This window comes from Numida meleagris, chromosome 3, assembly GCF_002078875.1.
Source record: "Numida meleagris isolate 19003 breed g44 Domestic line chromosome 3, NumMel1.0, whole genome shotgun sequence".
Classification (NCBI taxonomy): domain Eukaryota; kingdom Metazoa; phylum Chordata; class Aves; order Galliformes; family Numididae; genus Numida; species Numida meleagris.
The window spans coordinates 15,869,889-15,884,286 of NC_034411.1; the positions used below are offsets into that span (position 1 = coordinate 15,869,889).

General features: G+C 39.7%; 1 protein-coding gene across 1 annotated transcript in view; it reads right to left on the reverse strand.

Annotated features, from left to right (window-relative positions):
* MRPS5 (mitochondrial ribosomal protein S5) overlaps positions 1 to 14,378 on the reverse strand; it is a 44,721-nt gene extending 30,343 nt beyond the window's left edge. The window contains exons 1-4 of the mRNA XM_021390276.1: positions 14,223 to 14,378; positions 11,257 to 11,394; positions 1,121 to 1,246; positions 591 to 824 (exon numbers count right to left, since the gene is read on the reverse strand). Of these exons, the coding sequence (XP_021245951.1) occupies positions 591 to 824; positions 1,121 to 1,246; positions 11,257 to 11,394; positions 14,223 to 14,292 (568 nt within the window). The 5' untranslated portion in view covers positions 14,293 to 14,378. The remainder of the gene's footprint in view (positions 1 to 590; positions 825 to 1,120; positions 1,247 to 11,256; positions 11,395 to 14,222) is intronic.

The following is a 14,398-nucleotide window of genomic DNA, read 5'->3' on the forward strand; positions in this document are numbered from 1 at the left end:
CGAAAATTCCCTACTGGTCTGAAGAACAGCATAATAAATAAAACAGTTTACTTGTCTACAATAAATATAAGACCTCTAGTTTCACTGCGGTATTCCTCTAGACAGCATATAACTAAGGAACTCAGTAGCTATACTCAAACTGCAACATCTTAAACTGTATTTCACTACATTATTAGAAAGAAAAAGTTAATTTATCTCACAGGACAGATCCTTTAAGAAACAACGCAAAAACACAGCTGCATTTCATACTTAAGACAACTGATGCTAAACACACAAGAATATTTCCACACTCCAAGACTTCTGTAACAGTCTGTAACATGACACAGTACTTCACAATAAAGTATAACATCAGACAGTCCATAACATATTCATCTAACAGCAGAGATTTAACAAATTTTGCTTCAGTAAATACAACTTGTTCTCTGATTCAGCTGTCTTAATTAACACATCAGCATATGTACAGACACAAAGGCATCCAAGACAGAAGTACAAATAGATTTTCAAATCACAGGAGAAGTTTGGATCTCCCTTTTACCCAGCCCCTTGACAAAAACGCTAATAAGACTAAGACATTAATTCAGTGCTCTTACCTCCATTAGGACCTGGGTCAGGAGGATCCAAAAGGACACCTCCCCAACACTTTCCACTCCATCCTCCCTCTCTCTTCGTTTTTATTTTTCTTTTCTTCTCCCATGTATCTCTCTGCTGAATAATTTCAGACTGAATTTTGTCTCGTTCTTCTTTTTTTCGTTGAGTAAGTGCCTGTACTCTCCCACTTTGTATCAGAGGAGCATTAAGACCTGGCCAGAGGAAACCGGAGCGTCCTTGAAAATAAGAAGAAAAAAGTTTTATGCTAAACTAGGACTGAAATCCTGCACGCTGGAAAAGTGCAATAAAATTGAAAGTTCTCACACATTTGAAGTGCTTTCTGTGACATAATTTGTGTTTAAAAATCAAAAGATCGCATTAAACTGTACAAGGATTTTTATTTTTACAGAAAACAAGAATACATCAAGCTGTTCAGACATCACAGAAACTAACAGCAATTTATCAGTTTGTTAAATCAAAAAACTCTGCATGTGAAAAGGTCAATACATTCTTCAACCCTTTATGAACCTACCTTCCCCAATCTCCTGGCCTCTATTGAGATTCTTTTTTAGCTTTTTCTTCCTTCTCTTTCCTCTTCCTTTCTTTACTCCCACACCAGTCTCTGCCAAAGCTCCTTTCCAGAGCTCCTCAGCTGTCACTGAAATAAGAAAGTTTTCGTAAGTAATATACAAGTACATCATATATTGGAAACTGAACCAAAAAAAAAACAGAGTTAACCCTATCTTGACTGGGATGTGAACTGTAGAATTAGAGCCATGCTAAGAAAATAATTCCCTGCTACATGCATGTGAATCTGCTGCAGAGGTAGATGTGCCTCTGACACTGATGACTGCGATTAGATACGTACACAGCTACATACATCATTTTTAAATGAATTTTCGGAAACAATTTAAGGGCAGACATTCCTAACCAGTACCAGTAAGGTATTAATTCTCAGGTCAATAAGAGACAATCGCTCACTAGGAGCTCAGAGCAGCAATATCTTTAAGTGCTTGGCCAAGGTCAAGCACTCATGAGAGTCAACACCTCTTTTCTAAAAAATATCTAAGGTAGCCTGCTTAAAAAAAAACACAAAATACAGATTATCACCAAAATATTATCATAAAATATAGATTATCACACAGGAGAGCACGGCTGAGGAGGTACATATTTCTTAGCAAACTTAACACTGCTGGGGAACCCTGCTATGTTGACATCAAGGTGAGGGTCAGGAGCTAGCCAGTATTCGCAGAGCTACTGTTCAGTACCCAGCTTTCTTTGCATTGGGTAAGTTCAAATATGGGGTCAAGGGAGCTTTTTCAAAGGCACAATGCCCACCTTTTCAGCTAGAAGTCCTTAACCCAACTGGGATCTTTGACTGTGATTCTTTTTTGAGAAGGACAATCCTGAATCATGTAGTTGGCACTCAGTACACTGGAAAGCAAGTATACAGGAAGAGACAAAACACTAGAAGTCCAAGAAGCTACAAAATACCGTGCTCTCAAGGTGGGAAAGAATAAAATCATCTAAAAAGTCATCACAAATCCCTGTCGTGTATTTTAGGAATAGCACAGCAATGTAAAGAAAACAACACAGATTCCATGGTAGGCTAGGGAAGGGAAAATGCCTGCAGACAGGACATAACAGCAACATTCATCACACTTCCTATATGCTATGAGGCAAGAATTACGTTTGCTCCTGGGTAGACTCCAGTCTCCATGAAAAATAAATTTTTCTCTGAAATTACACTCTCTTTTCTGGACTTTCAAGTAAACCCCTCTATCCATAGGATCATGATAAAAGAAACAACAACAAACAGTAAGTGTATCAAATGGTTGGAGACCAATGTCCCAGCAGCCAGCCACATTAGTTTTCCATCTGATTACAAACTGGATCTTAAATGAAAAAAGAAGAGGAAAAACTTCACTGCTACTGGAAAGCATGCACAGGTAATGACTGAACACTGCTAAGCGTAAGGATAGCAAGCCTAGCAGGAGTGAGATCAGATGGCACCAAGGTAGAGTTCAGTTTAACTGCTGCACAGGGACTAAAATACCAGCCAAAGAAACCTCCAGCTATGCAGCACTCAGCAAGCAAGAACTTCAGCGTTCCCTGCATTACAGATCCATACAGACAGAGACTGCCGGTAAGCAGGCGAAGTACAATGTGCCTTTTCATGTTCATGAGGGCTATAAGATTGTTGGCATGAATTCAGTGGTTGAAGATTGCACCAGTTGAGATTCTTAGCCTCTAAATGTCTACATCATAACACTGCTACTTGATGACACAGGGAAAGCAGCAGAAGTCACAGAGCAAGGAGACTGTATCACAGCAAAGGAGACAATGTCAATAGATCCAGCAAGATGAGGTCAGAACAAACTTAGTTTTGGCCTCAATCACAGCACAGGATCTGATAAAAGGAGAACAAGAGGGAAACACCACACTTGGTACCAAAGTGTAGTTCATCTAATCAATCTCTAGTAGTATCATCACTTGTTTGGAAAGCAGCCGTATTTAATGAAATATCAGAAGCCTGCGGGCTCCAGAGCTGAGAGCTCTTTATAAGATGTCAGATATCAAAATGATTTTAAGCCAAAGAGACAGGAGTAGAATACAGAGGGGATAGGCGGCAGTCAAGAAGATTACAATGGTGAGGACACAGCTTACGACAGACAACACAGCAACTAAGAAAATCAAAAATCTGACCATGGAAAGGTCAATCTGACTTGGCAGCAAAGCAGTAGCATGACTGGAGAGCATATACATAGATACATACGTAGGAAAAATCTCTCGCAGAGATGAAAGTAACCCCAGAGAGAAAAGAGGATTGCTGTAGTACTTTTCACACTGGAGAAGAAACTCTGAAATGAAGACAGCACAGTAGGTATGCAACCTTTTAATAATTTATGGTCTTATCTGTATTTTGCCCCCATGCCAGCTCAGTGAAACAGGAAGCTGCACCCGCTCCTCTACAGCTAAAACAGCCCAAGTCGTAAGACCAAACCCACCACACAGATCTAGTCAGTTACTTAAAAGCACGAAGCTACTAACACAGGAGATATTATATATCTAAGATTTTATGGCCAAGAAAAATATCCACTATTAAATTTTGTTCAGCAGCTTGCATAACAAGCACACTTTCACCAACAACTACCAACAGTTAAGATGCCTTTCTGTTTTACTTAATCTACATAAGAGGTTTTTGTAATATCTGAAAAGGATTTGGGCTTGTGCATTCTTATGCTATTCTCTGATTTCAGGAGCCAGACAGCCTAGTACTTGCTTCAGGGGAAGACATGTATTAGGTCACACCTCAGTAACTCGCAAGCATGACCAAAACAGCTTGGTGTAAACCATATTAAAAAACAGAATCAAGATCCTGATCAACTGAGATTAAAAGTAGATTTCTTTGCCTCTGGGAAGATGAGAGTTCCCTACTTGCTTGCTACAAAAAAAAGGAAACACAAATAGCAGTAAACTGGAAAATGGAAGGGAACAAAAAGAGAAGAAAGGATTAACTTTGTGAAATACCGATACAGGCTCACTTTTTCCGCATAACAAGCGACTTTTGTTTCAGTTTTCTGATGACAAATAGTCTAGCAGCAGAACACTACAAATCCAAAGACATTAATATTAATGGCATTAAAAACAGGAATGTGTTATAGTAAACACAGTTGTTTTAGTGCATTGTTGCCTGTCAGTGCCACTACACCTATGCATCTATATTATCTTAAGCAACCTCGTCAAGTCTTACCAATCACTAACATTCATTTTCAGGCTTCAGCTTGGATTAATACATAACTTCTGTTAGCAGATGAATTCTGAAATGGTATGATATTTCAACCATTTCCTTTTCCAATAAAAAGGAAAACAAAATTTGGAAAAAAATTCTCCACGCACATGAAATATGAGAAAGCATCTCAAAAGAGAATGCTTACATATTCTATTACAAGTGACAAGATAAATTACAGAGCCCAGACTCAGATGCTTAATGAAAATAAGCAGTTTTTCTTTTTCCTCAGAGGCAAATAAAAGGCTTATCAGCTCCTCTAGGAACCCAACATCACAAACCTCAATGTATTCAAGTGCAGGGGACTTTTCCTTGACCTTGTCTTCTACAGTAAAGACAAGCTTCTCCACCTCCAGAAAAGAGAACATACTATTGTTGCATTACTTACAGGGGTGAAAAGCAGTTGAACAAATTCACATTAGAAAAAACATCCAAACATACAAAAAACATAAATTCCACCTCACAAATCACTGAGTGTTGTGAGCATTTTCTGAGGAGCTGTCCATCCCCACATGCTCATCCAATTCTTGTTTTCTTCCCATAGCACATGCCACAGCTGGAGATGGGATGCTCAGAAAGACGTTCAGTCTAATGAGGCAAGGATTTCCTCACATTGTAAAAGGTCATTTTAACTCCAAGATACCTGATATACACAGTTGTAAGGCACAGTTTTCATATTTGTTACCTGTTGGTTGTTTTTTTTGAAAGACATTTCTGAAAGAACAGTATGGACTCCTGATTTCTAAGCCTCTGATCTTAAGCTTTAACAAGATACAAAGCCTGAAAAAATTCAAGACTGTGTTCAGTCTTAAGCATGTATGTGGTTTAATTGACCTTCCATTAGTTTTCCTTTCTTCTCACATAAACATAGGCTCCTGATGCTTCAATTTTACCTGTATAATTAGTCAAAAAACCTTTGTTTTACTGGGATGTTTCCCAGTAGCACATGGGAAGCATAAAACATAAAAGACAAAGAAAGTTTCAAACTTTCAAAGATTGATTTATAACAATAACCACAGCTCCAAAGCATTTAACATAGAAGTGCTGGCAAAAAGCCTACATAGATAAGTTGTCATAAGAACAAAAGCTACAACTCATTTCAGTGGCTGAACATGAAGCAAACATGAGGCAAATGATTTAGATGTCACTTCCGATTGCACATGTTAACTTCTCCTTCCAAGCACAATACTTATCGAGGTTGGAGACAGCCTTACAATTGCTTTAGAACTAGGCATTTCATATAAAAGAAGTGAAGCATCTAAAACAAAGGAGAAGTCTGACTTCATATCACTTCATAATCTTACATTGAACTCAACTACCGTTCAAAAACTGTCAGCTCGGTCCGTACCATCATTCACTCCTGACAAGCTAAGCTTCTACTGTGTTTTCTTGTTTTAAAAGGAGTCTCATCCACCTGTTTAAAGGTACCTTTAGTAAGGTGAATTGTTTATGTACAAGTTGATTCCTCTCCTCGAGTTGAAAATATCGTGCAGTAGATAATACAAAATAGATTTATTTATGAGAGAAAAATGCATCACTGCATACCGATAATGGACGGCTTATTTATAAAACACATGACTCTAAAGCAGGTTTTCCAAAATCTGTGTTCATCCCAAATGAGAACTGCCCTTGCTCCCAACTGCAACTGCCTGCGGCCAAGTGGCGCCTCAGCTTCTTGACCGCCTGCCTGATCCCATGCTGCAAACAGAAAAGCTTGGGGAACCTTCCAACAACTGGAAGGTTGTGTATTGCTTTATGATAGTGCGAAGAACCCATGGAGTTTTCAAAGAAGTTGTACTTCACAGTAACAAATGAAGAACAGAAAATACACCCTCCACCGGTACAATGAGCTATAAGGCATTTACTTTTTTTTTTTGACTAAAAATGCTTAAACCAATAGTCTTCAACATCCATGTAAATACAGGCATCGCCCTCACAAAAGGAAAAAAATAGAACAACATGTATTTTGGAGACCATGACATCCTCAATGCGGAAGCAACAAAACTCTCCATATGCTGCTACTGACAGGGACAAGTGGCAGCTCATCAGTTGTTTGTCTGAGTGATCATACTTTGTTAAATAAAAAAACATTCAAAAATCATCTTTTTTTCCTCTTTGATTCTCAAGTAGGCAAGGCAGAAAAATGAACTACTCAATCTGAAGACAAGTCATGTAGGACTGGGAAAATTTAATATCAAATTTAATTAATATGCAGGCTTTCAGGAACTGATGCTTCCAATAAAGAACACAAATGCAGGGATTTATACAGAGTATAATTGCTTGCAGTAAGGAGAGTCTCCAGAGAAAACGCATGTTACTCTAAATATAATTTTATATTGTTGGTCTAAATATGATTCCCTCTTCATTGCTACAATCAATTCTATGAGCTCTGAAAGATAGTCATGTTCCTTACTCTGTATTCTAACCTGTAAGGAAACATCACCTAGCAACAGAGAAATTAAGTTCTTTTCATTTGTTCCCAACAGTAACTAATGGAATTAACACTGACTGGGAAAGCATAATTTTGATACAACTGCGGGCTCAAATAAAAGATCTTTAGTCTCATACACACTTCGATACACAACAAATGTTGGAGAAATCTCATTTGCTGGTACAGCCAAAAGGTTTGGATGATGGAGGAAGATTATTTTCAGTATTCATGACACATCCGTGTGCCTCTGCTGCCTTCAGAAATGACAGCTTATATATTTCAACTCAACTCTGTGGTGTAAAGGTCTTTACCTCACATTTTCCTCTGGCAGATACATACTTTTCCCACAAAACGCACAGCACTTTTTAATCCATGTTTCTCAACAACTACAAGCTCAAGCACCTGTCCGGAAAGTCTGCACTAGTGAAATTTAAAGCCCTATAGTGGCACTGGAGGAGGTTTATTTGGGACACTGGGAAGAACTTCTTCAAGGAGAAGGTGGCCAAGCACTGGAACGGGCTGCAAAGTTTCCATCCCTGGAGGGATTTAAGAGCCGTGCAGATGTGGCACAAAGGACATGGTTTGCTGACGGCTGGACGTGGTGATCTCGAAGGTCATTTCCAACCCAGATCATTTCATATATTCCCCAGTCTGCCTGCCTGCTTGTAAGAGCATGTAAATATAACAAGAGGTAGGAAAACAAAACAGCTCTATCTTCTTGCACAAAAGCAGGACAGAAACAGGCACAAGGAAGACTATTGGCTATGCCTGATCTGTTGAGACATGACTTTTCAGAGGAAGGTACTGATTTTCCAATCATCATCCAAAAGAAAAATCAGGCCCTTCTGTCTTTAGCTAAGTGCATGAAATCATTAAGTAAGTACAAATGTAATTGCTTTCTATAGTGGAGAGGGTAGAAAGGGGAGAAAAAAAAAAACAGAATTTAAGCCTGGAATAACAAGATCACTTTAAATTACTTCATCAGAAACTCACTGAAGTATGTCACTGGACAAAACCAAATCCCAGTGTATGCCCCTTTCAGAGTGCAGCAGCCAGCTATCTGCATAAGGATCACAGACTGCCTGGGAGAACTGCAATTCCTCCTATTTATATGAGTTAAACTGTTCTTAAAGATCAGGTTGAAGAGTACAGGTGACCCTGCTGTCAAGAGCATGTTAACACTTTTAAGAGTATGATGGAAGAGAAGAAAGCCTTCACTAATGAGACACAAGAGTCCTGTCACTTTCCTCAGTCACGAAGAACTGTCATTTGACATTTCATTTGAAAATTAAGTTTTGTATTAGAAATGCAGATATGATCATTTCATGTTACCACTCTTCTGAAACAACTGTATTACTAAAGGATATGAGTGTCATAACGTGATTTATACTGTTAATAACATACTTCATTTGAATTTTGAAGATGTTAACCTATTCAACTCCAGCTGTTAATTAACATGGAGAAAAGTAAGTGCAAACAGCTCAGCAAGAGGAGCTGCTCTGAAACTAGCAGACTTCCACCAAAAAAAGAAACACAAAAAACCAACAACAAAAACAAAACCAGCCAGGAAAACCAAAAACAACCCTCTTGGCTTAAAAAAAATTCCAGAGAAGAGTGATAGCTTCACAGAAGTGAAAAGCAACATAGGAAGGCATGTTCCTAAAACCCTGATGGAACCTGTGAAGACAGAGAGAGATGCAGTAGTTAGTGTGCAAGGAGACTGGACAGCATGAAAAGAAGTCAACGCTTCTTACAGATGCTACTAAAAGGAAACATGAAGACAGCCACACATCGCCAGTTCCTGGCAGAGCAAATTCATGCTTCCAGCTAGGGTGTAGGAACAGCCAGCCTCTAGCGCAGCTCTTCAGCCAAAGCACTCTGCACTTGACAAGGAAGAGTCATTTTCCTTTTACAATCTCATCATCTATACCATCACAGCAGAACACAAAACCACGCCGAGGAGGATCTAGTAGCTAAGATTAAACTGATCTTTGCTCCAGACTTTCAATAAACAAGACCCACTGAGCTCCATTCTAGTCGGCTCCTCAGACAGGTGAGGTCTCAGAGCTTCCCATCCCCTCAATGCCCTCAGATTTGAGTCAGCGCTTTGCAGCAACCACACCTGGACTCACAGGATGGCTAAGGTTGGAAGGCACTCACTGGAGCTCATCTCATCCCAGCTCCCTTTTCAGGAAGGGCTGCCTAGATCCAGTTGTCCAGGTGGCTTCCGAGGATCTCCAAGGATAGAGGCTCCGCAGCCTCCCTGGAAAATCTGCACCAGTGCTCAATTTCCATCACAGTAGTGTTTCTTTATGTTAACACAGAACCTCCTGAGTTTCCACTGTCTGTTGCTTCCCTCAGCACAAAATGAAACAGGTTGGTGACATATCCTAAGCCCTGTATAGACAGAGTTAGAATACAACGGGCCTTAAGACTTACGTCTATGTTCATAAATTGAACAAATGAATTGCACAAAATTTTGCTGCTGCTTTAACTAAGTGGCTTATCTGTTCACTGCATGCATCTAAGTGGAAAAAGAACAGTGAAAATTAGAGAGTAATTGTAATGCCAAGATTAGCACTGTACACTCCATCTATCATTATCTTATTTGTATGGGAACTCAGCAGATTTGGCTCATATTTGAAATCAATAGTAAAAAATTTTACATTTCCTAACAAATTGCATGATGCATTGTACAAAGAAAAAGCAATTACTGTATTCTCTAAGTCCCTATGGGATCAACTCATTTATTCAGCCTTCCTGATTGCTTTGAAAAACGCATAAAACTGTTCTTAAGCATCACGTACTATTTTATTATGTTCAGCCCACATTTGTAACCTGTCTTTCTAACAAAACAGCCTACCAACAGCCTACAAAGTAAGGTAGCACGTTACTTCCAAATGACAGCGTAATATAATTTCATCCAGAGTCTGGTTCTTGAAAACAAAGAACCCTACAGAGTGACTTTGCTAATAGAAATTGTTCTTAGAACAACTGTACTTTGAAACAGAAAACCCTCAATATTCCAGCTACTGTCGCTGCTGAATATATATAAAGAAGTACACTTAAATTATTCTAATTTCTTACATCTTATTAAAGTTTAGTTTTACGTAGCTTGCCTAAATATAACTTGCTTAAAATTTTATTAAGTCAAACAATAATGATGCCATTACAATTAATGCTTTTAATTAAGTCACCTAAAAGGTAGTTGGCAGAATTCCTTGTAAAACAGACCTCATCTAGATGTTATGAATGTAAACATAAATTAGGGCAACACCTACCTTACAAATAATCACAGGGAAATTACTTGTAGTGTTATATTTTAAATTTAAGATAAAAAAATAATTTGCCCAGAGAAGCTGTGGTGGCCCATCCCTGGAGGTGCTCAAGGCCAGGTTGGACGGGGCCCTGGGCAGCCTGAGCTGGTGGGGGGCAACCCTGCCCATGCCAGGGGTTGGGGCTGGGTGGGCTTTAAGGTCCCCTCCAATCCGAGCCGTTCTGTGAGTCTATGAAAATAAAGAGTGCTTAGCTTCTTACACAGTCTTATCTTGCCATTAGTGCCTTAAGTTCGAAGCAGTCACACTGCAGCCCTTTGTTGGTCTTTTGAGCCCTTTCTACTGTCATTGGTTTGAAAAAAAGAAAAATCAGCCAAGAGACAAAATATACTGGATAAGAAGGACAGACAGCACGATCACTTAAAACCTCTTTTATATTTAAAAGACCAAGAAAATACATACATGAGTCTATCACACTTACGTCATAAAGAATGGAAAAACACCATTGGTTCTGAAAGCATGATTTTGCAGAGTTCTTGTAGTTTATGCGTTATAAAATGTCAATGTGACTCTGAAACTTCAGTTATCTCATCCAGAGATTATGTTCTTACTATTTCGTCTTTCCTGCTGTGGGAAAATGCCACAGAGAAGGAACCACAAAATAGGTTCACAGCCACCATCCCTCAGTTGTATCAATCACGCATTTAATTCCTTTCAGAACTGGAGGATAATACTGTAGCTGAGCTGATAATTAGCAAGACATTACCAACAGTTTTTGTTCAGCATGTTACTGTGTTTTAATTATTTCATTTTTGAGACAGAACAGCTTAAATAGTACAGCTTGTCTGTGGCTCAAAAAACATTTGGAAAATAAACACATAGTTTATGCTGTCTGTAAAAGACTAAGAAATAGAGGGGAAGGTGCTTTCCCCTCCCATACAATTAAGTATTTTGGATGGATTCATTGTGATGCAAATCAAATCCCTGCCTACTATTAAAATTAACTTAGCGCACACAATTCCATCAAGAAATGTAGTTGCAGCTATATGAGATATGTGAGTAGAATAGATACAAAAAGTTACTAAAAATAGATTTTTGTGATCTTCTCAAAGCAAACTTCTCATTCTTTCTGTTTGCTAGAGACAGTAATTTTAATCCAATTCAACACTTACATGTATTGAAGAAACTGCTTTGCCTGCATTGCTGTACTGTCACATTCTGGGCGACAGAAATGGAAGATCGCACCTGGAGAGACCATGCCAAGCTGGAATAGGAACAGCAAGTGCCTTTCACTGACGCAGAAGCAAACCCTGAGGATGAAAACAGAAAAGAAAAGAAGCGTTTAGATGAAGGACATTTTAATTTGAAAACAATGTTTCCCTCAAGTATGCACACCACACAAAAACAAACAACCCCAGTAACACTTACTCCTATGATTTAGTTTCTAAAGGGAATCAGATGTGAACCTTCTGCCTTGAAGCGCTGAGCTGCAGATGTAGGTGGAGTGGGACTGTTGTAATAGGAACAGTCACAAAGAGAAGGAAGCTAGAAGGCTTCCAACAAATTGCTGACAGAGTGAGATTGTACTCTCAAAAGGTATAAATTTTGTCCTCACAACAAAGCTTGCAGTAGTGTTCCAGAACATGTCAACAGCAAGACATAAATACATCATGTGAAGTACTGGAACTGTACCACTCATACACCTTGAGAGCTCGTGAACATGCTCAACAACACAGATGTTTGTGGAGCTCCACAGGTGATCTCCATCACAAAGGAGCTCTGCTTCCCCTCCTTACCTTTCCTTTCAGCCAATTACTTATCCACATCCAAATCACCTCTCACATCCCGTACCTGTTGAACTTTTCAGAAGCCTGTGGGCAGGGACTCTGCTAAAAAGCCAGTGGGAAATCATGCAGAGCACATCACCTGATCACCTCATGCATCTCTCAGAAAACAGAACAAATGCAAGCCCTAAGAACCACAGAATATCCTGAGTTGGAAGGGAGCCATAAGAATCATCAAGTCCAACTCCTGGCTCCACGCAGCACCACCCAAAAAATGCAAATAGAAAATTAGCCAAAAAGAGTTCCATATGCTAAATACCATCTCCTTCTAGAATTCTGACTGCAATGCAAAAGACAGTCCATAGAGGCAACAGAATCAGAACAAAATGACAACGGAGAAGAATCACCAGGCAGTAAAATCACATCAACAACTGCTGCAGAAATACATTTCTGACAGAGTGGTCAGGGCACAGAAGAGTACAAGTCAGATGTCAACAACCAAAGCCAAATAAACACTAGTGTTACAGAAAAAGAGATCACATCCCCAGCTGCTCTCAGGAAGTCTGACGATTCAAAGTAGTTTTATAGATGTGCTCCAACATCTGACAATTACTATTTGTAACACAAGCTCCTGAAGTGTGGGGTGAGACCCTTGTTTCTCTGAAACCAAAGAAAAAAAGTCTCCTAGTAACATTTTCTTTAAGGATTTAATCTTTTTTAAGATATCATGTATTACAAACTTATACTTTCAAGACTGGAAGCATGAGAATACCAGTTCTGAGCTGGAAATCAAGTTTCTAACTCTAGCAAATCTTAAGAGCTGTGCTGACATTATTCTAGATGCTTGGACATATAACTGGTTTGGTCTGAATTGCAACAAGACAAGACAAGGAGGAAGATGCTGGGGAAAAAAAATTAAACAAAGCACACACACAAAAAACCACCATGATTCCCAAAGTATGAAACATTGAGCGCTGGTATTTAAGGAAGTGTACCCACATACCTCTGTGCACATGCTACTGCAAAGGGAATAAATACTTTGAAAGCAAAGCAAAGAATATTTATGGAAGGCAAACAGTCTAAAACATCACTAGATGATCTTAGTGGCCATTTCCAACTTTAACGATTCCATCTCAATCAAACTGTACTGTGGTACCCACACGCATGTAGTTAATGAATCACATCCTGCATTTCCTATACGCCCTCCAAACACCCACAATACATGCAATTTAATGCACCTATTTTATTCAAACTTTGCTAACCTCCACTGAAGTAACACATTGGTTAAATCACCTTTCAGAGACTTATGCACAGAGTCCCTCTCCCCACACTGGCATACAATGCATTTGATTTCTGTATCACCTACATCCTGAAAAGCAGCAAGCAGCCCCAGCATCCATGCATTTTCTTTATGAATATGCTCTTCATCAAACCTGAGCCCGGTTTGTTTGTTCTTAAACAACAGGCAACAATTTAGTAAATCCCTCTGCTCCTGTAATTATTTTCCATAGGCATTAAATACAAAGATCTGTTCTTAATTCTGTACTTGAGAGAAAGAAACGCTGTATGAAGTTGGTAGCAGCAGCAAGAACTGCTCTGTTAAACAAACAAACAAAAAAAAACCACCAACCAATCACATACACTAAAAACCCTACCAAAAAAAAAAACAGCCATCAAGATGCTTATTGCACGCTTACAATTAGAACTTTGCAAAAATTGCCTGAGTGCGAGTATAGGCATACACACGGGAGGCTCTGAAGTAACCACATCATTCTTAAAAAAATTTACATACGAGAAAACAGAGATGTATTCTAATTAAATTAGATTGCAGTTTTGAAGACATCAAGTGCTATCAACCTCTAATGGGCAGTGCACTTTTTTTTTGCCTAGAGTTTTTCTGTTTTACATTTTGCTTACTGCTTTTTATTCCAATGAAACAGTTATGCACAGAATTTACAAATTCATAGAATGAATCTCCACTGGGAAGATATTTGGGAGCTGTTACCATTTTTTCACATCATCTCACAAGAGGTCAGGAAAGTCCCACGTAATAATGAAATCTCTGCACTAAGTGATTCTTAAAAAAACCTCCACGTAGCATAAAACGTGCAGCAGAATTACACATTTCCAAAATGCCAGCCATGCAGCTACCACTTCCAGTTACACAGCAAGCTCTACGGGATTTATCACTCTCTCTAGAGCGGAATACTTCTGAGAACATCTGGGCTCCCCCCGCAGGCGCACAGACAACCCGAGCCGCACCGTCCCCATCCCCAGTCCCGGTTTCTCAGCCGCCCCCCGGCCGGCAGCTCGGCCTCCCAGAGGCACAGACACGTTACCCCCCGCCCCCGCACCTCGCCATGCGGCTCGCACGACGCTGTAGGCGCAGGCCCGGCCGGCCGCCGCTACTACTGCCGCCGCCATGCCGGCTTCCCGCCCCGCTGCCGGCCACCGTACTTAGCTGTCCCACGTTCTGCCTGATGGGTAAGCGAGGGCGGTGAGAGAGCTGCTCGCGGTGGGGCGACTAGGG